Source organism: Haemaphysalis longicornis, unplaced genomic scaffold, assembly GCF_048455015.1.
Source record: "Haemaphysalis longicornis isolate Haplotype H1 unplaced genomic scaffold, Haemaphysalis longicornis Haplotype H1 scaffold_8, whole genome shotgun sequence".
NCBI lineage: Eukaryota > Metazoa > Arthropoda > Arachnida > Ixodida > Ixodidae > Haemaphysalis > Haemaphysalis longicornis.
The window spans coordinates 131,794,036-131,821,387 of NW_027526445.1; the positions used below are offsets into that span (position 1 = coordinate 131,794,036).

General features: G+C 49.1%; 1 protein-coding gene across 1 annotated transcript; it reads right to left on the reverse strand.

The window, feature by feature from the left end:
* Positions 1–207: 207 nt before the first annotated feature.
* LOC144148484 (uncharacterized) lies at positions 208–25,981 on the reverse strand. Its single transcript, XM_077680018.1, has 4 exons — positions 25,197–25,981; positions 18,878–19,230; positions 10,430–10,744; positions 208–237 (listed from the first exon to the last, which is right to left on the reverse strand). Exons 1-4 carry the CDS (start codon positions 25,627–25,629, stop codon positions 208–210), a joined length of 1,131 nt encoding a protein of 376 aa, XP_077536144.1. The 5' UTR covers positions 25,630–25,981.
* Positions 25,982–27,352: the final 1,371 nt, after the last annotated feature.

Consider the following 27,352-nt stretch of genomic DNA (forward strand, 5'->3'; position numbering starts at 1 on the left):
CGTTAGGATTAGGTTTTTGGGCTTAACATTTGGCGGACATATACCGTTAAGCTGACAAATGTTCTACGCGACGTCCGGCACCCGTCGCCGATGATAGGCTTCCAGGCGTAACCTTAGGCCTAACGTCTGGCAGATTTCTGGCAGTTACCGTAGTGGTTTCTTTTTCGTCTTTTTTCTTGTTTCCGTTAATAGGACTAAACGTCTTGGTCAGGCGCACTTCTGGGACCTCCATTTAACCTGGAAGTTGCAGGGAAAAGTGCTTTTTGGGGGGAGGGGGGACGGAGAGATCGAGGCAGGTAACTGTCTGGCGTGGCGTCGACACCGTAACCGGCCGAGCAGGAAGGAGAAGGGGAGGGGGGAGGAAGGGGGGAGTAAAGGTGGGTGGGTGACAGTGCTGAAGGAAAGGAGCTGAGAGAGAAGGAAGAAGGGTAGGGGGAGTAGTGGACTAGCCCAATGATGTGCGGCAGGCTGTAATGACGGGATGTGGGACATATTTGACGGCCGAATGACAGGGCGCAAAGTTGCACGGGCCCAGCAGCGTATTCCCAAACCATATCCCGTAGGGGCCAAGGCCGACCACACCCCCTTCAAACAGCGACGTCACAGCGTGGCGTCACTTTCTCTTCGTGCGCGACTTCATGCGACGTGGATTTTTTTTTTCTCGTTTTGGGCGGCGGCCGATGGTTTCACTCCGTGCGCGGAGCTGGGGCTGCGGCGCTGGGGAGCTGACGCACATTTAGTAGAAGTTAAAAGCCCAACCACATGCAGCGTATACTTTCGGCGTTTTGTCGCGTGGCGACGTGAGCTGATGCGCGAGCAACGCCGATGTCTACGCTCGCCAGATATCGGCGTCGACGCAGCGCGAGAAAGCAGCTTAAAGCGGGCAGCAGCGGTCGGGCGTCCTTCTCGTGATTTGGAGTCATTCCTTTCAGCAGAAGAGAATCAATTTGTTTTTAACTTGCGGTTATCGGCTGCCTTGAGACAAATTTCAAGCTATTTCTGTTCGAAAGCGCTCATTCATTTGTGGCTTGTTTGGTTCATCGGGAAGATCGGGTATTTGCGATAGCTTTTTTTGGGTTAAATTAAGGGAGCTCTGGCTACGTCGCTTGTAGTATTAGCATGATGGGGCTTGGCTGCAACCTTGGTGCGTGACGACCAAGATGCCATTCCATTTGTTGCTACCGTGGCTTGCGTAGGGAAGACCGAGGTTTTGCGATAGCTTTTCTTGACTCAAATAAGGGGGCTGTGGTTACATCGCTTGTAGTGATAGCATAACTGCCCTCGGATCCAAGATGGGTGCGTAGGAAACAAGCCCTACCACAGCTCAAATCTCTCAAACGTGACCAAAGCAAATCACTCGACAATATTCGTTGGCAGCCTCTGTTAGGGCACCAAATTCTTGGCACCCGCATCTTCTCCTTGCGTGGCCGAGCGGTTGCGCGCTTGTGTGCTGGCGTTTTGCTTTGAAAGTCCATAATTCGAATCTTGGCAAAACCTCGTTTTTTTGCAATGAGGGTTTCACCGACTTTTTTTTTTTCAAGGTAAACAAAGGGGGCCAGAGTGCCTTGCCGTTTAGCCTACAAGTGATGTTCGACGGTAACCTCAGTATCAAGGCAGCCCCGAAATTTGCTTTGCTCACACTTTGAATTCATGAAGCTGCAGTCGGTACATAACATCAAGGTTAAATCAAGTAGCAAGTAAAGTTGTGCTAAGTGCGTCTTCGTTCATCATCCTATCTTATTTTGTTCAGATTTGACGGTAATGACTTGAAATACATTTCGCAGGAGGTCAACATTTGCCCGCAACTATTTTTTATAAGGCTGGGGTCTTGTTAAGTGCAGTTCAACAATCGACAATAACTGCTCATACATGGCTTCGACTAATGGCATGTTTAATACAAACGTGTCCACCAGCGCACCGACGCGGCGGCTAGCGTGTGACTGTACTAGTACACCATAGCGTGACTTCGCCGGTCTGTGCCCCTGTGACACGGCAGTTTCAATCGCGATCGAGCTCGATCCCGCTCGAACTCAATCCTGGTTTCTCAAGCGTGATCGAGGCGTCCAAGCGCGATCGAACGAAAGCGGCGATACTCTCGTCCCCGCTCAGTAATGGCACAGGTTACAATTTCAACTAACGCCACAAATTGTGTCAAATAACTTGACCCAAATGAGCGTGCGGTAACAATTACGTAGTTACGTATACCTACGGCCACGCGTAGTTACCAGACGCCGGCCGCAAGTACATTGTTAGCGCCATCTGGCGTACACGAAGTGCAACTTTTCGATCGCGATTGAAACGTGCCGTGTAGCAGCGGCAGTGCGTCGAGCGCGTTCGAAAACTCGATCGCGATTCACTTCAATCGCGATTGAAAGGGCCCGTGTCTGCGCGTTGCCGCCGAACGACGCCGACGCCCGCGCGACGCGTGATTTCGCGTCCATGTAGTTAGGACTTTACCCGTTTCGTACCTATACGTTCCGGAAAGCACTCTAAATAAAGTAAAGACAAAAATTTGTTTTGGTCTTTTGTGGTCGCGCTGCTTCGTGGCGGTCGATGGTATCGCTCCGTGCGCGAGCATGACGTACGCGCTTGGAAGCTTCAAACACGAAGTATACCTTTGCATACCTGTTCTCGCTTCTCACTCTCCGCACTCTCTTGCGAGCCTGCAGACGCTCGTCTTCCATCCTGTTCCTAGTTAAGCTAGCGTTGGGCGCGGTGCTCCAAGTGCGCGCGCAGACGGACGCTTTTTCACGTACATGTGGTCATTGTTTACGTTCCTGAAAGCGAACACTCTCGATCATTACAGTGAAGACGAAAATGTTTTTTTGATCTCGGGTGCTCTTTTGAATTCCGTACCGAAGCGCCGAACGTTTGCTCTCAATCGGACGAAAGCACACGCGTACGTCGGTCGCTCATCTGCTGTTAACATCAGCGAGCGTGTTGATACGTTTTTATAATTGTGTCCTTACCGTCAAATCTGAACAAAATAAGTAGGAATATGAACGAAGACGCACTTAGCACAACTTTACCTGTTACTTGATTTAACCTTGATGTTGTCTACCGACTGCAGCTTCATGAATTCAAAGTGTGAGCAAAGCAAATTTCGGGCTGCCTTGATACTGACGGTACCGTCGAACGTCACTTGTAGGTTAAATAGCAAGGAACTCTGGCCCCCTTTGTTTGCCTTGAAAAAAAAAAAGAAAAGCCGGTGAAACCCTCATTGCAAAAACAAAACGACGTTCTGCCAAGATTCGAACCGTGGACTTTCAAAACAAAACGCCAGCACACAAGCGCGCAACCACTCGACCACGCAAGGAGAAGATGCAGGTGCCAAGAATTTGGTGCCCTAACAGAGGCTGCCAGCGATCCCAATCATGAGAAGAAAATTACAAGCAGAATAGGTTTGGGGTGTTGCTTTTGGTAGGAATTCTGATATGATGATGATGATGATGAAAAAAACCCGCCCGCATCTTCCCACGGGGGGAACTCGAGTAAATGCGTCGCAGAGTGGTGGGGGTATCGCGTGAATGTTGCGTAATTGGGTATGGTTTGGGAATGCTTAATTGTTATTTCGTCTTTATTATTCTTATTTATTGAATGAAGGAGAAGCGAAGGCAAGGAGTGTAAAGTTAGTCAGTCTTTATTGCTTGGTGCCGTCGTTGTATTGGACGGAGAGGATGACTGCTTTGTGGTCGCTAAAGTGCACTGTCAATGGGTCTTTGAGGAGCGGTCGTGCGATTGCGTAACTGGTGAAGACGTTGCTTCCATCGCATCTACTCGAGTCAAGCAAAGAGTCAAGTCAAGCGAAAGCCAAGCAAAGACGCCCTTGACTGAATTCCGAACGGGCGCTCCGCCGCTTATATACACACCGCCCGCGTTCGAAGGAGAGAAGTACGGGGGAAAGACGCGCATGCGCACACTTCCGTACACAAGCGCGCGAACTTTCCACGCACCCACCACGCCGTTATCACGTGTACACGCCCTGCCGCCGTTACTGTTGAGCGCGACGCAGCGCACGGGTAGCTACGGCGCATGCGCGCACAGACGCGCTCCCCCCGCACCGCCGCAGCTGTTGTTGAGAGCGACGGAGCGCACGGGGTACACGCGCTCCTCCCGCACCGCCGCACCTGTTGTTGAGAGCGAGGAGGGTACGGGGGAGAGACGCGCTCCTGCGCCTCGACGCGACGCGCATGCGCAGTGAGCGTGTGGACGAAGCCGACAACATCGACGAGTGACATCGTGAGCCTAAGAAATGCTCCGCATTTAAAACTTTATTATAGTCGTCTCTGTTAAGACGGAGTCACTGCTTGGGAGTGGGAGTGTCCTCGTCCCTTCAGACGGCGGACAGGTACCCATGGGCCCTGGCGGCGTCTTCCGCCAGCTGGACGACTGCTGTTTGGACGTCGGGTTGGGAGCTAAGAAGCGCGGCCTCCCATTGTTCGTGCCTCGTAATGCGTACACCTGGTGTCTCCGGTTTACTGGGACACGCCCAAACTATGTGTTGGAGCGAGGCGGCTGCGGCGCCGCACCACTTGCAGTTATCTGTGTATGTTTTTGGAAAGTTGCGATGGCACAGGGCGGGGTGTGGGAAGGTGTTCGATTGTACCTTGCGCCATGCAACCGAATGCCTTCTGCTAAGTGTAGGATGAGCGGCTGGAAGTGTGCGTCGGCACAATCTATAATGCTGGGTAATTTCTTGATATGTAGCCAGCCTGTCCCTCCCCCCCGTCGATGACGGCACGTTGTCTTCGAAGTCGGCCTGGTAGCTGAATCCTCGGGCCGCTTTGTGTGCCATCTCGTTTCCCGGGAGAGACGAGTGTGCTGGTGTCCATATCAAGCGGATATGTCGTGACGGCAGGATTTGTTTGCGTTGAATTATCTTGGCTGCAGCTTTGGATATTCTTCCTCGTGAATAATTTCGTAGTGTGGTCTTGGAGTCGGAGATAATGGTCGTGGTCGACGTGCCCGCAACGGCCAGAGCGATTGCTACATCTTCCCCAATTTCTGGATTAGCCTCTGTGACGGAGCATGATGCGACCGTATTGACCTGCTGGTTTACTACAACAGCAACTGCCGCTCTTCGTCTGGGGATAGTCCGCCGCGTCAACGTAGCAGACCTCTGAGTTGGAGTGGTACTGCTTGTGAAGTGCCGTGGCTCGGGCCCGCCGTCTCTCTTGATAATCCGGATGCATATTTTTAGGTAAAGGGGCCACACTGAGGTGTGCGCGTAACTCGTCCTCGAGCAAAATTTTTGTTCCGTGTTGGTCTGCGTAGGAGATGCGGAGAAGATATAAGATGGCTCTTCCAGTGGCGCTTCCAGCTAGTCTGTTGTACTGTGCTGTGCGCTGGGCTTCAACGAGTTCGTCTAGGGTGTTGTGTATGCCCATTTCCATCAGTCGTTCGTTAGAGGCCAAGATTGGGATGCCCACTGCCGACTTGATGGCTTTGCGTATAATACGCTCCACTTTTTCTTTCTCTGTTGGAGTGAGCTTGAGGCACGGGGTGACGTTGGTAATTCTGCTTATAATGAAATCATGCAGGAGACGTAGGATATTGCCCTCTTTGAGCCCATGGTGTCTGTTGGCTATTCTTGCAATTAGCCTACTAATTTGAGTAGCTGTGCTTTGCAGGGCCTGTATTGTGACCGTATTTTTCCCCGTTTCCTGTATGCACAGACAGAGAATACGCATACACTGAGTTCAAGGTATGCATCTTCCCTGTAGCTGAACCTGTATATCAGGAAACGGGGAAAAATACGGTCACAATACAGGCCCTGCATATATCCGGGCCTGTATTGTATATCCGGATAACCTATATATCCGGATCATTTCTCGGCCTCCGACCGGCTGTGGTGGGTCTGAAGAAGAGGATCTCCGATTTCTGAGGCGAACACGCGAGTCCGCGTGAGGAGACGTAGTTTTCAACAATCGTGGCAGTCTCTTGTAGTCTTTCTTGAATGTCTCCGGTACTGCCTCCTGCGGTCCAGATTGTTATATCATCAGCGTAGAGGCTGTGATGCACGTCAGGGATTTGCTGTAGTAGAGGAGGTAATTTAATCATGTCCACATTAAATAGAAATGGTGATAATACCAACCCCTGTGGGGTGCTACGGCTACCCAGACTTATAAGGTCAGATTTGAGGTCCTGTACCGTTATTCGGGCGGTCTTTTGGGACAGAAAGTCGGCAATGTAGTTGTACGCCTTGTTGCCCACATTTAAGTCAGCGAGATTATGAAGGATGGCACTGTGGGCCACACAGTCAAAGGCTTTAGTCAAGTCAAGCCCCATTATGACTCGAGAATCAAGTGGGGACACGCCCGCGTTGTCAATTATTTGATGTTGAAGTTGTAACATCACGTCTTGCGTTGATACGGAGGACCGCAAACCCACCATGGTGTGCGGGAAAAGCTGATGCGTGTCCATGTGGTGGTTTAAACGGGTCAAAACCACGTCCTACATCAGCTTCCCGAGGCAAAGTTAAGTGAAATAGGCCTCAAGTTCTCTAACTTTAGAGTCTTTCGAAGTTTGGGAATGAGCCTAATCAGGGCGCTTTTCCACGTGGGGGGAAGGTTTCCCTTGTTCCACACCTTGTTCATGTAGGCGGTAAGAGCCTGTATGGACGAGCCGTCAAGGTTGGTGATTACACGATTGGTAATACCGTCAGGGCCTGGTGCAGATCGCGTGTTGAGGTGAGAGATAGCCTCATACACTTTTGCTTTGGTGATGGGTCTGTCCAGCTCGAGGTTGGGTTTACCGGCATATGGCCTAGCTGGTTCTGAGGGGGCAGTCTGAATGTAGAGGTCCCGCAGCTTTTGCGGTAATGCGGTTTCATCTCCTTGATGCTCGTGTAGAATACTCAGCAGGTTGTTACGCTGAGTAACGCGTCTTCCCTCTGGGTTTAATAGGCAGCGGATGGTGTGCCATGTTTTGGGGGTATTCATCTGCACCTCCATCCGATCACACAGAGTGTTCCGTTGTTGGTTGGTGAGGTTCGCGGCGTGTTTTTTGATTTCCTTGTTGAGTCTAGCGAGCCTTCTGCGCAAGGAGCGGTTATGCCGCTGCGTGCGGGGCCTCTTCTGTATACATTGTTTTTGGCCTCCCACATCTGGAGAAGTCGTGGGTCCATATTTTCGAGACTAGCCTCTTCCGGTACTATGTGTGTGGACATGTCAACGTCATTTTTAAACTTTGCACTCATGTGTCCCAGTCCTCGATGGTAGGGTCCACTTCTGTGCCCTGCACCCGCCTTAGTTTACGGAACGTGTCCCAGTTTACTATCTTGTGCTTCCGCCCGGTGGGTTTAGACGGTCCTGCTGTAAACGTAGTCTCCAAGATGAAGTGGTCACTGCCCAAGTATTTAAAGGTGTTTGTCCACGTAGCGCTTGGAGCATTATATACGAGTGTGAGATCAGAGGTGGTGTCTCGTTGGACACTGTTGTCTCCTGAATGGTAGTACGCTTTCTCTGTCATTCAAAAAGCTGGGATATAACCAATGCGTTCTTCCAGTAATGAGTACAGGACAGGACCTTGGACTTTGACTAAGTGACTTGAAAGGAAACCTATATCGGCCCAACGGACTATCGAAAGAACAATGTTAGGGGTCACGCTTAGGGACAGGAAGTCAGCTGCGTGGAATAGGGAACCAACTAAGGTGGAAGACATTCTAGGTGAAATGAAGTGAAAAAAATGGGCATGAGGGGAACACGTCATGAGCATGTGGGGTAACTGGTGGACCATTCGTTCAGTTGAGTGGCTGCCAATAGACCTTAAATGCTATTGGCGACTTCGTGTTTGTGATCGCCACCTATCGGCCGTCGCGAGAATCACCCTAATCAGGTCCGGTTGCAGACATCCCCATGGCGCACCGCACTTGTTTATCGACGTAACTGCGTAGTTAGCGTGATACCGTCGAAAGAAGACCCGAAGAAGATAAAGCAGACGTGTAAGGAGTTTTGTTGCGTCCCCTTCGATGTGTCGGCATGATGGAAGTAGAGCAGTGAATACTGTTACTACTTCCAGCGAGAAGCAGACGACACGCCTCGTGAGGCATTGAGGAGGCGGAACCTACGCATTGAAAAAAAGTGACGCACGCCATGCATGTTTGCTCAAAGCGCTTGGCTGAAGACGACTACTACCTTCCAGGTCAGCAGTCACTTGCTTTTTCATTGGAATGGAGCCTCATTGCCTGCGCGCGGCATACTCTGTCGCCGCGCTTCTCCGTGTGCTCTGCTCGAACATGTAACTGCCATTTTCGGAAATTTGATAGGCCCTAAACATATCTGTTCGGTGCTTGTTACGTCACGATACTTGTTTGAAATGAAGCCTTAGTATAAATTACCTGGGAACATCGTTTTTTAATTCTCGCTTGAAGCGGGCCTCAGATGCGCATCTGAGCGGCTGCCCCGCGCGCAGCTCGACGTATTTGACGCTCAAGTCAGTGACGGTCAAGTCAGTGAATCGATAGCTCCAGGCAGCGAGCGCACGACGTTATCTTGTCGGCGCACGCTGTGTGGCCTTTTTGTTTACTCTTATATCGCACGTGAGCTTCTAGTTTAGTCGTTTTCCGGGAGTAAGTAGTGCATGTTCCGAACGCCAGCAGTGATCCGCGAGCCTGTCAACCACCTAGTACGAATTTGTACTTATTAATTAGCGAACACCGCGGGCACCTGCAAATCAAAATAGTCGTACTTGGGTCTCAACGTTCAAAATTACGAACTTGCGAGAAAAAAAAAATGTGCCCGAAATTGAACGTGCTCCTCGAATGTCGAACCCGCCGCGGTGGCTCAGTGGCTAAGGCGTTGCGCTGCTGAGCACGAGGTCGCGGCTCGATTCCCGGCCGTAGTGGCCAGTTTTCAGATGGAGGCGAAAAGCAAAAACTCCCGTGTGTACGAGATTTCGGCGCACGTTAAAGATCCCCAGGTAGTCAAAATTAATCCGGAGCCCACCGCTACGGCGCACCTCATCGCCTGCGTAGCGTTGGCCTGTTAAACCCCCATAATCAATAAATCAATCAATCAATCAATCATCGAATGTCGAGCCATTTAAAGCACAGCCAGGTGGCATGGACTCTTGACTTCATCGGCAGCTACCCAACGCCCGGGGCAATTACGCCACGGTGTAAGATGTGCGGTTCATAAGTTTATCCAGCACCTGTAAGCTGCATGCTGAAATCGTTGACACAACAAGCCACATATTTTTGGCAAGAAAGTTTGCAGCAATTAGATATAATCTAAGTTGTCCTAAATCGACCTTTTTACAGCACTGAGCAGATATGTGCAATGGTTTGCATTCAAATTTGCGTGTTGTCGTGGCTAATGATATCCTCAACTGGGTTTTCATGCTCCGACTCAAAAAGGAAGGTTCATTCATAAGCCTACGGCGAAGCTCTATCACAGCCCGAATAGAGGCAGTTAAAACTGCACATCTTACCTGTAGAAGTTAGTGAAGGCCGCAGCAAGGTGCTCGCACTTTTCTGAGAGCCTTGGTGCGCGCCAGTACCGCCTTTCATCGATTTTTGGCTCCCTAGAGAGGCAGCTCATCTTGAGCGAAATGCGATGCGGCGCCTTGGGTGGCCTTAATGTTTGCACGCGTATAGCGAAGATCTCGGCGTTTTCATCGCTCCGATCATTAACCGCGATCAAGATACGGTCGTCGGCTGAAATCATGCGCTATTCCTCGCCAAAACAACGCGAATAAACGCTCCAGTCTGAGCATCTTAGTACGGCAGCAAGCGAAACTGCGACGGAGGACCTGTTTTGCGACGCCATATTGATTGTTTTGGCTAGTGTTGCGAGGCTGTGTCGTGGAACTTGGAGTTGCCTATAGGGGTCGGCCAAGGACTCGATACAGGGATAAATTACGGAAATTAGGGGGGCAAAGGGTGAACTCCGCTAGCTCTCGATTGACGTGGCTCCAGACCTTTGGAAGAGGACTTCGTCGTGCAGTGGACACAACTAGGCTTGCAATGGTGGTCGTGATGATGACGGTGATGGTTCTGATGGTGAAATGAAATTCGGCGTAATTATGGACTAGTTTCAGCGGGCAGTTTCAATTTCATTTTTCCAGGGTATTTACATTAAATGGAGAGCTACAGCTAGGCACTCAAAACGGTGTTTAAACGGAAAGAGGATAGGGGCGATCATCAACGGACACGTGATTGTACCGTGCTCTGCTTCCTCATCCAGTGGCGCAATAGTCACCAGCGAGATAAAGATCTCGTAAAGCCCATTGCGCCACCAAAAATTCGGCACATGCATTGCGTAATTGCTCACTGAGGCTTTCGCAGTCACAAATTATAGGACTTGCTTAGGCGGTCCCGAGGATTTCAGTAAAGGACTGTATGAGATAAGCTGTGATTTGTTCGATTTGTACTACGCGACAGCAAATTAATAGCGTCCCCCCCTAGCCCCCTAGATAACGCAACACTTGCCTTCCAAGCAGCCTGCTCCGTCATGTTCATCACCCCGCGGCCGCACAGAGTGGTCCCGATGACTGGATCCTCTTCATCGTTCTTCGGCTCAGTGTCCTTCACGGCTAGCGCTTCCCGGCGAAAATCCGAGTGAGGGTCCGCATAGTCGTCGAGACCTTCTTCGTCGACCGTCCTGCAGCACGAAGGAGGCACTGAGCAGCGCTCAGCGCTCGGGTTCACGAGGCTACAGTTGAAGTACGGGTTGACGTTCCAGTCCCGGTACGATTGCTCGGTCATCCCGCAACACCGAAGGCTCGACTGCACGTAGTCGATCTCCTGCGAAGGAGAGGTGAAGAATTTCAACGCGTAAGTAAGAAGAGGTCTGAACCATTCCGAACTGTTTAGCATAATGAACGAAGCCTCCAGACTAGGGCGTTGCGCCTGCGAAGTGGTATAGCGTGACGCCAGCGGTCGAACGCCGGCGCGTGGGCCTCGGGACAGGAGCGTGCCTTTTCAAAAAGGATTGCGTCGTGTTTGAAGCATTTCGCGGCGGCTAGTGTTAGTTCAGGCTTGTGAAACTCAACAAACAAACCAACCAACAAACAAAGAAACAAACAAACACAAAATAAATAAATAAATAAACAAATATATAAATAAACAGATAAAAACAAACAAATAAATAAATAAATAATAAATAATAAATAAATAAATAAATGAAATAAAATAAACATACAAATAAATAAATAAATCTGTCATTTAGATATGACGTATCTGCAAGAGATCGTCTTCAATTTTTTGCTTCGCCTAAAATGCTTAGTGCTCCACTAGCCAGCAACATCGTATAGTTGCTGATCCTTGCTAAGAGAGAGAGAGAGAGAGAGAGAGAGAGAGAGAGAGAGAGAGAGAGAGAGAGAGAGAGAGAGAGAGAGAGAGAGAGAGAGAGAGAGAGAGAGAGAGAGAGAGAAAGAACTTTATTAAAAAAAACAGTTGTTCAGACTACCCGACTACTGGTCGTCTTAATTGAATGCTGAACTCTGCTCTACTGTGTTTTGATGTGCCGCACTACACCCATCTGTTCCTCGAAGGAGGAGCCGAAAGTCACTTCAGCTTCGGTCAATATGATATTACAGCTGCTTTGGTGTGCGTAAGTCAGGAATGCTTGGAGTATTGTAATGGCATTGCCACACGACATGTAGCTGATTGGAATATCCACCACAGTGTTCGCACGCTGGTGGTTCTTCTGCCCTTCGTTTAGCGAAAATATGTCACCTAGCTGGGGTTCATGTACTGTTAGTCTGCGTTTGTCTCAGTAATACTGCTTGCTGCCTGTGCATGTTAAGGTGAGGTGGAGGTAATTCCCTTCTGTTCAGTTTAAGGTCTCAGTATAATGTTCGTGATGCCACGACCACTACATTTCTCCAGGGAGATAGATGTTCGGTGACCGGATTCTTAACTTACGGGCGAGCGTGTCTGCCCGAACGGTGCCAAACCTCCCCGCGTAGCCAGGTCTCCAAATGATTTCGTTGCGATGATGCAAGCGAGATTTATACATCTGCTGTACCTTTGTTCATGTCGTTCACTATAATCGTGGCCAATGCATTCTTCGCCGCCGAAGCTTGTGGGGCTGCAACCGTCTCCTAATGGTGCGTGACCTGTGGAAGTTGGTGCGTGTGCCGGCTCTCACGTTAACGAATGCTCTGGTGTGGCTCTCAACGTCCACTCCGCAATGGCTTGAGAGACAGCAGCGGGCAGTAGGACGCACCGCTATAGGATGCCATAGGTATGTGGCCAACGAAGCGGTGCAGCGAGACCTCGCCTGGTCGTCTGGTCATCCTTTAAGGCACGTGAGGCGGCTAGTAAGCTGTCGTACCGCGGTCGCCTCCAGTTTATCCATCGGGAGCGCTGGGCGCGACGCCTGTTCGAGTACCTGGCAGTGACTTGCATCCTCACCAACTGGACGCGCTGTGTGTGCATTCTGGAGAAGTACGGATTCTTCCGCGAGCCTGTTTTTGCAGACAATGCCACAGCCTGGACACGTGACACTCGCCGTCAAGTGCGCGAGGAAGAGGAGGCGATGTGGGAGCGTGCTGTGCGGGAAAAGCCCACTCTGGCGGTTCACGCGCAGCACAAGGCCTCGACCGGTGACTCCCAGCTGTACGACAACAGCTTGGGGAGCGCGCTGCTCTTCGAGGCTCGTGCGGGAGTACTCCCTACTCTTGTGCACCAGAAAACGTTCGACGACTAGGTGGCCATTGTGGCGTGCCGTGCTTGTGGAGAGGGTGACGATTCCGTCGAACACCTGATTTTAAGCTGTGCAGGTCGCGGACACTGTGACAACATCCGCGAAAATGCTCCGCCTCCGACCCTGCAGGAAACTCTAGGCTTCGGGGACGCCGACGCTGCGGTGAACGAGCGTGCTGTAGCGCTTACAAAGACCCGCCTGGATCGCTGGTGTTCGACGGCAGCCCAGGGATGTTAGTTGTACATTCCCATATTCTTTGTTATGTTATGCTGTTTTTTTTGTTCTTGTGCTCTTGTAAGGAACAAACTGCGATTTACATTCCTTAACTATGCTGTAAAATTGGCTATTCAGCGTATCAATACTGCAGTGGTCACTACGAGATACCAAATCGTCAAAGAATGATGCAAGTTTATCAAAAATAGAAGTGTCGTCTGTGCACTCAAAGCTCAGCGAGTCTTAAACGTTGGTCGTACTGGCTTACAAGCAACATTTCAATTAAAAATAACCGCCTGATTGTTGGAAATTCCATCGACAACCCTGCACTGATATCCATTCTTAACCAATTCATCGTTGGTAAAAACAAGATCTAGGACAGAATCCTCGCGCGTAGCCTTATCAACCAGCTGTGATAGATCGAAAGCTAGTGATATAATAATTGAAGAATCACAAATTATCCTGTCCCGATCAGTTGATGTTAACAAATTCCAATCTATACAGGGGGCAATAAAGTCACCGGTCACTACAAGTTTAGAGCAGTCCAGCTTTTGTCCGACAATAGAGTCACCGACAGTCGAGAAAACGTCATGGGCAGAGTTAGGGGGACAGTATAGAGCACCAACAACAATAGCGATACCATCAAGCATTAGTTTGCACCATATAGATTCAGTATTTGGAAGTTCTGTTAGTAAAGAGGATTCAATACAACGTTTAATAAAAAAGTGTCACTTCGCCACCATGGCAGAAGGCCTATCTTTTCTTAGAACCGTGTAACCAGGAGGCAAGAATTTTCATGATCAAGGATAGATTCATTTAACAGAGTCTCAGTCACACAAAGAACTTATGAAATATGACACTCAATAAGCCAGTCAAAGAACTTGTAATTTCATTAACTAGGCTACACTGGTTTAACTCAAAAGCGTAAGTACTTCGCACTAAGTCGTCAGTCATTGTTTGTAGCAGACAACCGACGGCTTTCTTTAACGATAGCTTTTTAGGGGCGAAGCTCCTTAAGGCGTGGGTCTGTCCATCCTCGACGTATGTATGTAGCCACCTCTAGTTTAGTTCTTGGATTGTTTACTAGATGGCGTGGCTACCTGCAGTTTAGTTCTTGGATTGTTTACTAGATGACGGTACTTGTGTATGATGAAAAGATGCGCTTGGATTGTTTACTAGATGGCGTGGCTACCTCTAGTTTAGTTCTTGGATTGTTTACTAGATGGCGGGGAGCGTTGTAATAAAATCCGTTCGCTGTTGGCGCGCGCTCGGAGTCGCCCGATGGATAAAGGCCGACCTCCATGCAGCGAAATCTAGGCGAAAAGGCGGCGAACGTCGCCCGGCGGCGGCCCCTCCGCCGCCGGCGTCGAAAATACGGCTGTTCGTCGGCGATCTACGCGAGCTAGATGTCGAACGCGCAGCGGCGAGCGCGACCGGAAGCGGCAAACTGCATTTTGAGGCCGCAGCCAATCACAGCCTCGTACTTCGTTGTACTTCCTGTCCTGTCTTCCATCGGCGGCGTTCGCCGGGTCACGTTGCATGGAGGTTGGGGTGGACGAAAACTGAGCGGCGCGTCAAACCACGGCGTCCGCCGCGCCAAGTTCGCCGAGAAACTTCGCTGCATGCATGGAGGTCGGCCTTAAGGCTGCAGAGCGGCGAGCGCGCAAAGCGGAACCACACACAGTGTTTCTCATGTCTTTCTTGATGATGTAGTGGGCGAACTTTCACTGAAGAGTCACGGTTTTACCGATGATTCCCCCTCAGGAGCTTCGCCCACTCATCATCATTCACCCCGTGGATATGCTGTGAATTTTTTTTTGTTCTCATCCCAAGAATACCGAACGTTGTCCACCAACAGGTGATCGTAGTGCAGCATGGCTTTTTCCGCATCCTTCCTTATCTCGGCGGAATACTGCCACAGTTCCCTGCGTGGCATCTGTCTCACGCGCACAGAAAAGTCTTCATTTATAAATGTTTTTGTGCCCTTTACCTTGCTTGCATTACTTAAAATAGCTACCTTAGTTATAAAATCCAACAACTTAATAATAACAGGTCTTGGGCTACTGCTACTGCTCTTACGCACTCCCAGCCTATGACAACGATCGATATCGCCACACTTAACTTCTTGTTTTGATGTAATCAGTCCACTTACCGTTTCCAGCAACTCATCCGAAGTCTCCCCAGAGTTTTCAGCAAGGCCATAGATGCGCAGATTATTTCTACGGGACCTATTTTCTAAAACGTCATTTTTGCGGCCCAATTTACAAACAAGCTCTCGAATGTCAGCTACGTCTTTCTCAAGTTCAGACACGCGTGGCGCAACTTCAGTAATTGACACAATGAACAGCTCACTTTTAGTTAAGCGCTCTTCGAAGGATGCAATGCTAGAGGAAAGACCTGTTATCTCCTGTGTAGTTTTAGTCTGCCCCGAGAGCAATTCTCGCAACATGACTTCAATTTGAGGACGAGGGTTACTCTCCACATCACCACACACGTGCAACAGCATTCTCAAGAAATTAATCAGCATAGAAGACATATTGATGAGGGCTGCAGGGTTGTCCAGAAAAGGGTTCGCGTGAAAGTCGCGATCCCCACACTTTTTAAATTTTGATATGACAATCTCTGTGTGTAGGATTGTGTGATCCCTGGTGGGAGTTTCAGCTTTCGTATGCCATTGGCATCGAAGCTATCCCTTGACCAGTGTCAAGTCTGGGCTTGTGTCCTTGTGAACAGAGTTGCCTTCGCGCGTCTTTGAGTAATTGTCGTTTAGCAATGAAAACTTTTCCCGGCGGATTAGGGATTCCAGTGCCTTACATTTCAAACGACACTTCTCGTAACTCCACACTGTGTGCTTTGCATTAAAATCTCCTGCCACTAGGTGCGTAAAGCATCGTGCAAGCATTTGATAAAAAAATATTTGGGAAAAATGGCATCCTTTCTCCTCCGGAGAGCGGTATAGGTTGGTGATGTATATTTTCTATAAATCTTGAGCCTTGTTACTGATTGGGGTCACTCTCTATGGTGAAAACATGTGTATCCGCGTCTCAGCTATTACGCATATAGCTATATCATTTCTGACTAAATTAGCAATTTGTTTGTAGGAACCTTGTAGCTCATAAGTTGTGTATCCTGTAATTGTCGGGGCACGTCCTGTCTCTTGGAGCAGAAAAATATCTGGTTTGACTTGTGCCATCTGATTATGTTGGATTAGGAGACCTCTATTGTTACCGAAACCTTTACAATTCCACTGCCAGATGTTGAGGCAGCCCGTCGATGCGTTTTTGTTTGCGTTTTCTTCATTGTTGATATACCATGAGGTTCAGGAGTATGGTCTAGGGCGCCAGCTGCCCGCTCTCTTTATAGGTGTTAGTTCTCCCTCTAGCTTGCTCATGCGTGGCAGTAGAGACTCAACCTGTTCGGTTGGTGCCGAGGCTGCATCAGTGAAAGCGACTACTTCTGTTACCGAGGGTGAAGGCAGGGGTAGGGGAGAGGGGATTAGTTCAGTCAATCGTTTAAAATCAGATCGAAACGCTGTTCACTTTCCTGCTTGAACTGGACGAATTTTTCAGCTAATGATGGAGCCGCTTATTGGCCAGTTTTGATTTTTTTGCGAGGGATTCCCCACTACAGTTCGCCGTTGTTTTTATACTCTTATCGGCATTTGAATTAGTTTGCGGTAGGGTTGGGAAACCCCCATATCGGTGGTATTGTCTCTGATTTCCTCCTCAGACGTAAAGGGGGCGGGGGGGTGCTTGTTGGAAGTTTTTTTATTTGTACGTTACAGCGAACTTCGGGTTAGGGCTTGTCGGTAACTGAGTGCTGCTCTGTGTTGCCGCTGTTGTATATCCCATTGATCCAACCTGTTCTGACTCACCTGAGAATATTTCTTCTATTGCGGGCCTCCGCTCTTCCTGGTCTTCTTTTGGCTGCGCCCATCGTAGGTTGCCCTGATCTCGCTTCGACTACGGTCCCGGCTTATATGGCGGTTGCAGACAACACAGCTACTTCGTCCCTAGCTTCTACGTAGGCTTTCGCTTCTGCTGCTGCCCCGTCGTCGAGTGTTATCTTAGTCTACGTCGTTTAGGGTGGAAAAAGGTTGACTTGTGGCATCGCTTACGACGCGAACTTGCTTGCGCTCCTTGTGGTCCACCATTTGCTGCTATCGGATGCGCAGACGCTTGAGGTAAGCAGCCTTTGAGGCCGCTTTTTTGGCCTTTCTTCTTACGGAACATTTGGGACTGTCCGTCATCTACATGTGGAATTGCTCTTCCACTTCTACATATCGAGCAGCACCCCATTTAACGCCAGGTGTGCGTCTATAATTTTGATCAAAAGACACGACCGTTCCACTTGACAACCGTGACTCAGCACCTTCTTACGTCTACACATGAATGGAGGCAGCACAAGACTTTACATCTTGTTACACAACCACGGCTTCGCCTCTTACATCATGCAAATACATCGTTCTACTACATTTCTCTTTATGTTTGGTGAACATGACTCTCGGTGGGGGCTGTGATCCCTACTGAGTTGCGCGCGGTAAGTACATTGTAACATTACGTTCCATATGTGCAATATAACAATCACTCTTTAATAAGAATACTTTCTACGTAGTGAAAAAGAATGCCAGCGTTCATTTCTGCGCATACTGTTTGGTATGGGCGTGTAATAATCCCAGTCTCCCGTGAAGGGAAATTTCACATGCCTCAGTGGTTAAGGCGTTGTGCTCTTGAGCACGAGGTCCCGGGTTCGATTCGCGGCCGCGGCGGCCGCTTTTCTGATGGAGGCGAAAAGCAAAAACGCCCGTGTGTACGAGATTTCGGCGCATGTTAAAGATCCCCAGGTGGTCAAAATTAATCCGGAGCCCTCCACTACGGCGCGCCTCATCGTCTGCGTTCCGTCGGCGCGTTAAACCCTCCACTCAATCAAATTTTACATGCACCTGAAACGCTGCCGTACGGCTACAGGGGAAAGGTATAAATCTTTCTCGGAAACTTCGCAATTGAACAAAAATTTTGCCGGGTCCAGAATTCGCACATGAAGCACCGCCTGTTCAGGGCAGTCGCTCTAGCAACTGAGCTAACCAGGAGGCGAGCCATTTGTACAGCCCGAGCGAATTCAGCGACAACTCGAAATGAGGGACACAAATCTTGTGCCAGAACAATTTTTCTTGAAGTGCTAAGCTCGATAACTTTCCCCATTAGCCGTAGGCTGTATTTCTTGCTCATGCCAATGTTTTCCTTCGCGGGAAGTTACTAAATTTTGTGGTTTTAGGTGCGAAGCAGCTTAGGACCACACAATGACCGTCTGCGTCCGTGCGCATAGCATTTACAATCGCAAAAAATCACACAGGCACCGGTAGGATTCGAGCCTGTGTCTGGTAGACCAGACAGAGTTAGCGTCAGTCGTGTTACCCGTTAGGCTACCACCGTGAGTCAGTACCCGACAGTCAAGCGGCTTACTCCCTCGTCCATGACGGTGCGGAGTACCTTAGGTCCTCTCAATGTTCGTTCGCGTCCATCCCTGCGCGCACCACCATCAAGCGAAAATCAAGCGAATTTCGATTTGAACCGTGAGTTGCAGTTTCATTTAGGGAATAATGAAGGTGCAACTCACGGCTCAAATCGAATGACGGTCGGGGCGCAAATCGGATGTCACTCGGGGCGCAACTTGGATGTCATTTCGAGTCCCCGTACTCCGCACCCTCGCCATCATCCACGCAGTAGAGATGCTGCCATTTTTCCCTCCTCATTTCTTTTTTGTTCTTTTCAAAACTCGGGGTGTGCGTTTTTAGGGGCGAATCGGACTTCTCACTAATGTTGTCCTGACAGGCTAGAGAGTGACCTAAGAATAGAGCTCCCCTGTACAGAAAGAAGCAAAGCTCTCCTGGTCCCAATTTCCCCCGAGAGCGCTTGTCTTCGCCTTCATCTGTCTCTGGCATTGCTTCGTGGACCACAGAACGTAGTTGTGAGTCATCAGCTTCGCCTAACCAAAGCCTTTCTTGAGGAAATCACCTGGCGGAAGTCGTCGCTGTCCCGATAGTGGAGAATCAAGTCGGGCGTGATGTGGGAGAGCACGAACCCTCGGCCGATGAGGGGAAGGAAGAAGATGAGCAGGATCAGCAGCGTGTACATGGCAGCGAAGACGGCCTGCATGGTGACGTACAGCTCCAGCAGGCAGATGTTCTCCCGAAGCGCGCCCAGGAAGCCCACCGAGCCGACGAAGAAGAGAAGCAGCGAGGCCACCATCAGCACGGTCTGAAAGTTCAGCACCAAGTAGACGAGCCACGTGTTGGACGAGTTCGTAGAGCCGCTCGAGTCCCGGTCGAAGTACGCATACAAGGAAGCCAGGAAGAAGGCCGCTGACGCTGAGGAGAGAAAAATTTGGGGCACTTAGGTAACTGGTACGGTGAAACAAATTCGTAGGTAAGGTGTCATGTCGGAGCGACTGAAGCGACAATTCGTAAATATACCCTAATGTGAAAGTGTGCACCATTACGTCCGCGCACGCGATTCGTGGTAACCGAATCGCCGCCCCTTCCCCCCCTCCCGCGTTAGCCTGTACTCCCGCATCATATTACCTTGCAAGCATTCCCACTACTTTCATCTTGTTATCAGAAGCGGTTGCGGAGTGAGGAAATAGACAGGAAAAAAAAAAAACACACCACAGTATCCTTTCTGTCGCCCGGTCGTTTTCTCAACTGGTAATGGTCAGACCAACTAACCCTTAAATTGCTTAGCTGCAACTAACCGTGGAATGCCTTGTGGTGTGTCCAGCCCTCGTCGATATAGAGGGAGCTCGACTGCATGAAACGTGCCGCAGTTGCACACTATTGGTGTCACAAAAAATGATTGCAGCGTATCTGTTTTTCAAGATAAAAGTTTATTTGGTTACGTCAAGCGGGGAGGGGGGTCTCGGAAAAAAGTGAAATTAATAAACTGTACAAAGTCCGAGCCCCGGTCACAGACCGCAACGGGCATCACAAAGTGCATCTTATAACCGAAAATATTTTTTTGCATCATTATATACACAGTTTTTCAGAAGTCATTCTGTTGCAACAACGAATTTTTTTAAGACAACGCTGTTTGCATGCTCAGTAGTAACCTCAGCGGCCACAAGGTGGTTTAACAAGCAAGGCAAAGTGTGTCGAATTACTTGGTTTCCAATGGCAAAACTCGAAAATGGTACAGTCCAAAGCTCTTCTCATCGTGTTGGGTATTTGTATGCTTTTCTTGTTAGGTTCGCCATTGATGTTACTGATTTGCTGCAGTAAGGTCTGAAAAGTGTTGAAAAGCGACGCCCATTCGAGCGGCACCTGAAAATCGGTAAGGATTGGAACAGTGTGACAATGAAACGACATAATTAAATGCGTTCATCAGGCAACCAACGGAAGTGCTGAAATTGTTCCCTAGTGTTACGGAGACGACAGATTTGTGCGCGCAAAATTACGATACCTAGCACAGCCCTTCGCTTCGGCGTAATGTTCAGCCCTTACATCATAGTTCAGACCACAGGCGTCACCGCGCTCTTCCTCCGCTTTTGTTGCGTAAGCTACACTGGCCGAGGTTGGGCAGTTTCGCGTGGGTCTTCAAGGGCCGTGCTGCGCAAGCGCGAGGAGCATTGAATTGGATTGGATTGGATTGGTAATCCAGTTCAATTGGAGTACGGGCGTGTAGAGAATTGGGTCTGCACATTCGCCGGTCTGCACATTCTCTAGGAGTGACGTCATAGCCGCGGCAGATGCACTGGCGCCGGCGTGTGCCCAGCTGTGCGCGTCGGTTGCGCAGTAGCCAAGCCTGACGCTGCCCCGGAGCCGCTTGATTGCCGTTCCACGTGGCTCCTGGAGAGCCGTGCTGCGCATGCGCGAGGAGCAGTGACTGGACTGGACTGGACCAGACTGGATTGGATTTGACTGGACTGGATTAGATTGGAAATCGTTTTAGTAGCAGTAAGCATAATAATCAGCTAATCCTAGACAACCAGGAAACCTAAAAATAACCAGCTGAACCTTAGCTCACGCTACGTGTATCCTGGCATAGCCGAGTTGAGCCACTGCTAATTTTTTTGTGGGGCCATCTTGGGCCTTCACTTGTTCGGTAATTTTATAACTTTCAACGAACGCAGAAGCTTCTTTTGCGACCACATAGAATTACTCGCACCAATTTCTCTGCTTTTGGGTGCATGTCCGGCACTCACGGGACGAGCACATGTTCACTCGCTCTTCGGCCCTGGTGCATGGTCATTGCGCACCTGAGTTGACGGTTGGGGCGCGCATTGAACTCACACTCGTGAATGCATGTGCCAGATCCAGCTACCCTGACTCAACGCCAGTCTGCCTTGCCAAAAAGGAGCTCTCACTTTTGAAAATGAAGTTGGCTCGCTATTCCCGCAGGCAGTCAACGACTGCTTGACGGAGGAAAAACGCCAATGTTTGGCATTCCTTTGTGGTTGCTATAGTATATGAAGCACATTATGGAAGCGCGTACACCGGGCGTGAATGCGGCCTTATGTCGCCGTAGCACCGATTCTAACACCTGTGCAACACGAGCGTTTGAAATTACATTTAATTGAGTCGAATGACCTCCGAAATTTCAAATGCCATTTGAACTGCAAGAAGTTTTGCCGATCTACACGACCATTCTCAAAGGCAGTTGAAAGTTTCCGTGTTCTATTGTCATGTTTTGGTGTCGCCACAGCTGCCATGCTTCGTTCTTGGCCATAATTTAATTTTAGAGTTAAAAAAGAGAAAAATAATTCTTACTGATCAAATCGATAATCTAAAAGCGCACACAAAATACGCAAAAAGGCCGCCAGTTTATTTTTCTCTGTTTTCGCACCGCTGGTGTTGAGCATACCAAGTTACCTTTTAATGCTAGAGCGGGTGGCAGATAACAAAAAGAAGGAAAGGAATGGGAAGATCGTGCACTTCAAACACCTAGTTTTACTGATAAACAATTGTTGTTATTACGGCACGCACAAACTGCGCCAGAGGGTGCAGAACACTCGCGTTGCAAAGGCCTTTAAGATTCTCAAAGGTCAGTTGTCGTGCTCCTTCGACTCAAATGCCATTTTAACCAAATATCTTTTAAAAACGTCGTGTATCAGCTCAAAAGGTGTCATTTGAGTTAAATGACATTCGAATCGAAGGTCTTCGAAACCATCGTGCAAAACAGCTACAACACAGCCGAAAAAAGACGTTTGAAAAAACCGCTATCTCGCTCAAGCCCATGAAGCGACGTACACATTTATGGTGTCTGATTACGTTTGGTGGATGATTACGCTAAAGTAGGGCGTAGTACACCATCGCTGATGGTGTACTACGCCTATATATATCGCTTCCCGAACGATAGGGACACATCGTAACCAACCGACTGCGCATTCTATACACGGCTTCCTATGTCCTTTTACACGCCCAACCGGTGCTTAACAGAAGGGGTTAGTCAACTTGCAAATTTTATTCAATTTGTTAAGTGCAGAGAAAACAACCTTTACGTTGATTCGGTTGGCAATCTTTTTCAGACGGTGAGGCGTATTGTGCAAATATGGACTTACTGCTAGTTCTTTCCCTTCACCCTCCTCTAAGCGCCCCTTTCCCTGTTTTAATTTCCTGAGGTTACTCTTCGCCACCGGTACTAGTGTGGCCGCCGGGTGGATACCCAGCAGCGAGCAAGCGCTCTGTTTGCTCCTTGAAGCTACTCTGCAAGGAATGGTGGCACGATATATGAAGACAATTCTTAAAACACAAGTTAACTATGCCTGTTTTTTAAGCTTGGAGCGAGCCGAATGATAAGGTAAGAGGCTCTTGTCTGCTCTCTGGTGATATTCCCAATATACATGTCGCTCAGAGAGCGTCAGTTTAATATCAAGGAACTGTAGCACCTTGTTGTCCGGAACCTCATGAGTTAACACTGTAGCGCCACCATCATCATGAACAGATTGGTCAGCTGGCTCGGAGGGACACGCGACACTCGGCACCCGGCACCCCTCGGGAACGGCACTCTCGTTCTACTCGCTTGATTCCGACCATGGCGCAGCCAGCGCAACCGCAATAAACGTGGGCTCGGCCGCTCCGCCTCATCGGCCGCCTACAACACTAAAGGAGTAAAACACTCTTTAAAAAGGGCTAAAAGCGTAAAAACAGCCGTAGGAAAATTAGCTTATCATTCGGCTCCCTCCAAGCTCACAAATAGAGGCATAGTTAATTTAAGTTTTAAGAATTGTCTTCAACAATCGTGCCACCAATCCTTGCAGAGTAGCTTCAAAGAGCAAACGGAGTGCTTGCTCGCTACTGTTTATCCGGCAGCCACACAGATCGGCAACGGAGAGTGACCTCAGGAATTTAGAACAGGGAAAGGGCTGGTTGGAGGAGGGTGAAGTGAAAAAAGTAGCAGTAATTTCATATTTGCACAATAAATCTCACCGTCTGAAAAAGATTGCCCACCGGATGAGCGTAAAGGCTGTTTTCTCTGCACCTAACAAATTGAATAAAATTTGCAAGTTGACTAACCCCTTTCGTAAAGCACCGCTTGGCTGTTTAAAAGGACATAGGAATCCGTGTGTAGAATGCGCAGTCGGTGTGGCGTACGATGTTTCCCTATCGTGCGGGAAGCGATATATGGGCCAAACCGGCCGATGCCCTAACGACCGGTTAGGTGAGCACAGACGGAATGTCAGCAAATACCGGGATGGCCATTTGTCGGTTCACTGCCACGATTGCGGCTGCGTGCCACGGTTTGAGCAATGTGCGGTACATTCGAAACATAAGAAACAAAATGTAAGAGAAATAATAGAGGCAGATCTGATTAGTAAAACGGGGTCGTCCTGCGTGAGCATGCCGTCACTAGGTTTGTCCGATAAGGAGGCAACTTTTCTGCGCATGGCTGCAACACGTCAGCATTGGCGGCGAGAGTGGGAAGTGATTGCGGGTAGGCTGTGGATACTTATATGTGCGTGTACGTGAAATAAAACTACAGTAGACTCTCGATAAAGGGAACTTCAAGGGACCGAAAAAATTAGTTCCGTTTAACAGGAGTTCCGTTTATTGAGAGAGATGTGCAAAGGTGCAAATTTATGTGGCTACGCAGTCGTAATGACATTTCATGGAACTCTAAGCACTAGAAGGTGAATGAACGTGAGTGTTTTTAAGAAAGCAAAAAAACTACAAGAGGCGTAGGCACAGCATTCACAAAGTTGACTTGGCAACAATGAGTCGCTGTGCACTACAAAATGCATCAATTATTTTTGTTTGAGTCCTTGCAACTCCATCTTCCCGGAGGCTAGAGGCCTCAACTTCGCCAGTGCTTACGAGCCACCGAATTTAGAAGACGGCAACGCGGTAATGAAGCGCCAATAGCACCACGATGGCACGAACCAGGCGGCAGGAGCTGAGCCCTGTAACCTCGGCGTCTTGAATCGAGAGTGAACGACTGGAACAAGAACTGCGATATTTCATTCGTTGCTCTAACACGGCTAACCACTTACAAGACGAGGCTTACGAGCCCAACGAGGCTAAAAAAACACGGAGGAAGAAAAACAAAAACAAAAACGAAAGAGCCGGAACCGTAAAAATGTGGTTTTCATACCAATGGGTATTACAAGAAGTTCCAATTCTGGTTCCGTTTACACGGTGAAGCCGAAAATTTAGTTCCGATTACCGGGAGTATCTTTACGTTATCTGAATACAAAACCAACCAACTTACAGGCTACTGTTCCGTTTAAGCGGTAATTCCGTTTAAGCGATTTCCGTTTATCGAGATTCTACTATATTCGGAAGTTTGCGCTGTGTTGTAACGTGTGTCCTCTTTCTTGTCCTCGTTTTCGTCAAAAGCAGCCCGGGAAAATTAGGGGCTGTTTTGTTGCTACAGGCGCCACCGACACCAACACTGGCCATTTCGCTAAAAGGGCCATATATTGCTTTCGCAACTAAGTTCCCTACGACATGAAAACATAACAAGGTATAGGATTGGGCGAGTCGGTAATTAATACTGAACGTTCACTGCGCAGAAAAGAGACGAAGAGGGTAGAAATTATTGCGCATTGTCTCGTGTTCTTTCTATCGTCCTTGTCTCTTTCTGCGCCGTGAACGTTCAGTATGAGAACAGGCACGAATGGCGCTTGGGCAATGGAGGCCCGCAGCAAGAACTTGCGAATGACGATGTCACGACGTCTCAATGTTTTGTGCGTTTGTAGGTGTCCTGCTGGAAGTTAATCGAAAAGCAGCTATCGTTTGTAGTCAGCAGAGCTAAACGTGACTTAGGTTCATGAGATCGACGGAGACAGAGCACGGGGATAGAAATGAGCGACACTTGGCGGGACCACCTATGATGTACGCACCCAGTATGAGCAGAAAATTGCACGCCGACAGCGGGATAAGCAGACACGGGTTGACGTCCAGGATGGTTGTGTCCGACAGCTCGTACTCGGGCTGCTCCAGCGACTCCGACTCCTCGAACATTTCCGATTCCAGCTCTGGCGACGTCGGAGACCTTATGCCCGCGTTTTCATATGATGAGTAGGCCGTCGGACGTGGTGCCCCCCGTGGCATGGTCGTCAAGACTGTCCGATCTGGTACATCCAGGTCGCGACAAGATGAAATTTTTCTGAGAACTGAGTGGTCAGGCTCAAGAAGCGAAGCCTCCCGAAGTACAGTTTTATACGTCCTACATGTTACACGTAGTGCACTCGGGATCACGTAGCCTCGACCGCTTTTCTGAACCTTTATGAGGAAACACCAAACGCACATTCTGTTGACTCCAAATATTCTCATATGCACGAGCAAGAACTTGGAAACTTTGCTAGCGGCATTTCCAGCTCAAAGTGTAGGAAAAAAACTCTACTACCGCAGCTAAACTAACAAAATTCGGGCACCGTGTCTCACCCCGCTGAATCACGCTTGCTTTTAGCGTTTCTTGCTTTCCTTTTTCGTTTATTAGGGATCCATATTACAGTAAATATATTTTATGTACACTTAATCCCCATGGTAACATACCTGGACCATCACCTGCTCCCCATGTTGTCGGTGGAAACCACTAAATGTCTTTCCACAGGTTTTGTACCGGTTACACGTAGGGGGATTAGGGGCGTAAGGGGAGCAGTGGTTAAGTGCGTAACGGGCGTAAAGGGACCAGGGGTTAACGCGTAAGGGGCGGAGGGGTTTTTAGGTGTGTGCACTTTATGAGTCTGGTTGTCGTCGTAGCTCGTCCTGGGACATAATACCTAGCCTGCGTAATAACGCGTAACGTAACGAGTAACGCGCACAAGCAAGGACTTCGAAAATATAACCGCTTCCTCTTGTCCGTATCTAACCTGGAGCCCTCGCATTACGAAGCCGATGTAAACCCACTGGGTCACACGGTCACAGATTCTTAATATGCAGTGTTGGCGTTAATCTTTGCGCTGCACCGTTGCAAGGGAGGCTGCTGTTGGTAAAGTTAAAACACTTAAGTTTTAAAAATCATGAATTACCGCATTATTAACCTGAAATAATTAAAACTAAAGCCAGTGCCTCTTTAACCGCGTTTTGAGGGATGCGGCGCCCTCTTGTGACTACTTTCCGGTATCAAAACCACGCTGGTAGAAAAAGTAGTCAGAGGAAGTCGTCACAACCCCTTTAGCGAATAACTGCGACGCACTTGACGGCTTTTACGTTCAGCAGCACTGCTTTAATTTTTGTTCATTAAATGGGTCATCGGACAAAACAGAATTTTGGTTTATTCGAAAGTTGCTCTCTTTAGAATCATACCTCCACAACGTTTAACGAAATTTCGCTCTAAGCTACATAATTAGGGAAAAAGGAAATGGCCATGCGACTCACTAGCTCTTTTCCGGAACTCGACGCTATGACGTAATATGCACAGCTGTGCGATTGGCTGAGGGCGGCAAACGCAAACGCAAGTTAGCCATGGCCAACACCTCCTGTATAATTTTTGCCTAAAGCGTGAGCGAGAAATGGCCAAACAGCCTCTCTCCTGCTGCTATTTCCTACCCTTTCCCAATCCGTAGCCTTCCTACGTGATTTCAGCCAGCGCCGCTCCTCGGAAACTATGCAATATAGTTTACAGTTAGTCTAGCGTTTCCTAGGCGGCGCTCCGACGCCTTCGAACCAAGCTTACAGACACACGCTGTAGAAGCGGTAGAAGTGGGTGCAGTGTTCGCCACTAGCGAGCAGTGGCGTAAGGCGGGACGTCCGCCGGCACGCGCCCCATTCCGCATGAGTGCGTGAACTAAGTGTCACTACAACTCCCATTGGGATGCGGGCGATGCGTTAGGCAATGTTAATACAGGCGGCGTTGCCATGGCTAATAAGCTTGCGGAACGAGCTATTTTTGGTTAATAGTCAATTTTTAGCAGTAGGATTGGTTGGGTCAAACAATGGAGGCCCGGAGCCCGTGGGCCCTAGCGGCATCCTGAGGCAGTCGGACGACTTGTAGTTGGGACCTGGCGTCGGAGCTAAGCAGCATTGCCTCTCACTGCTCCGACTTATGATAATG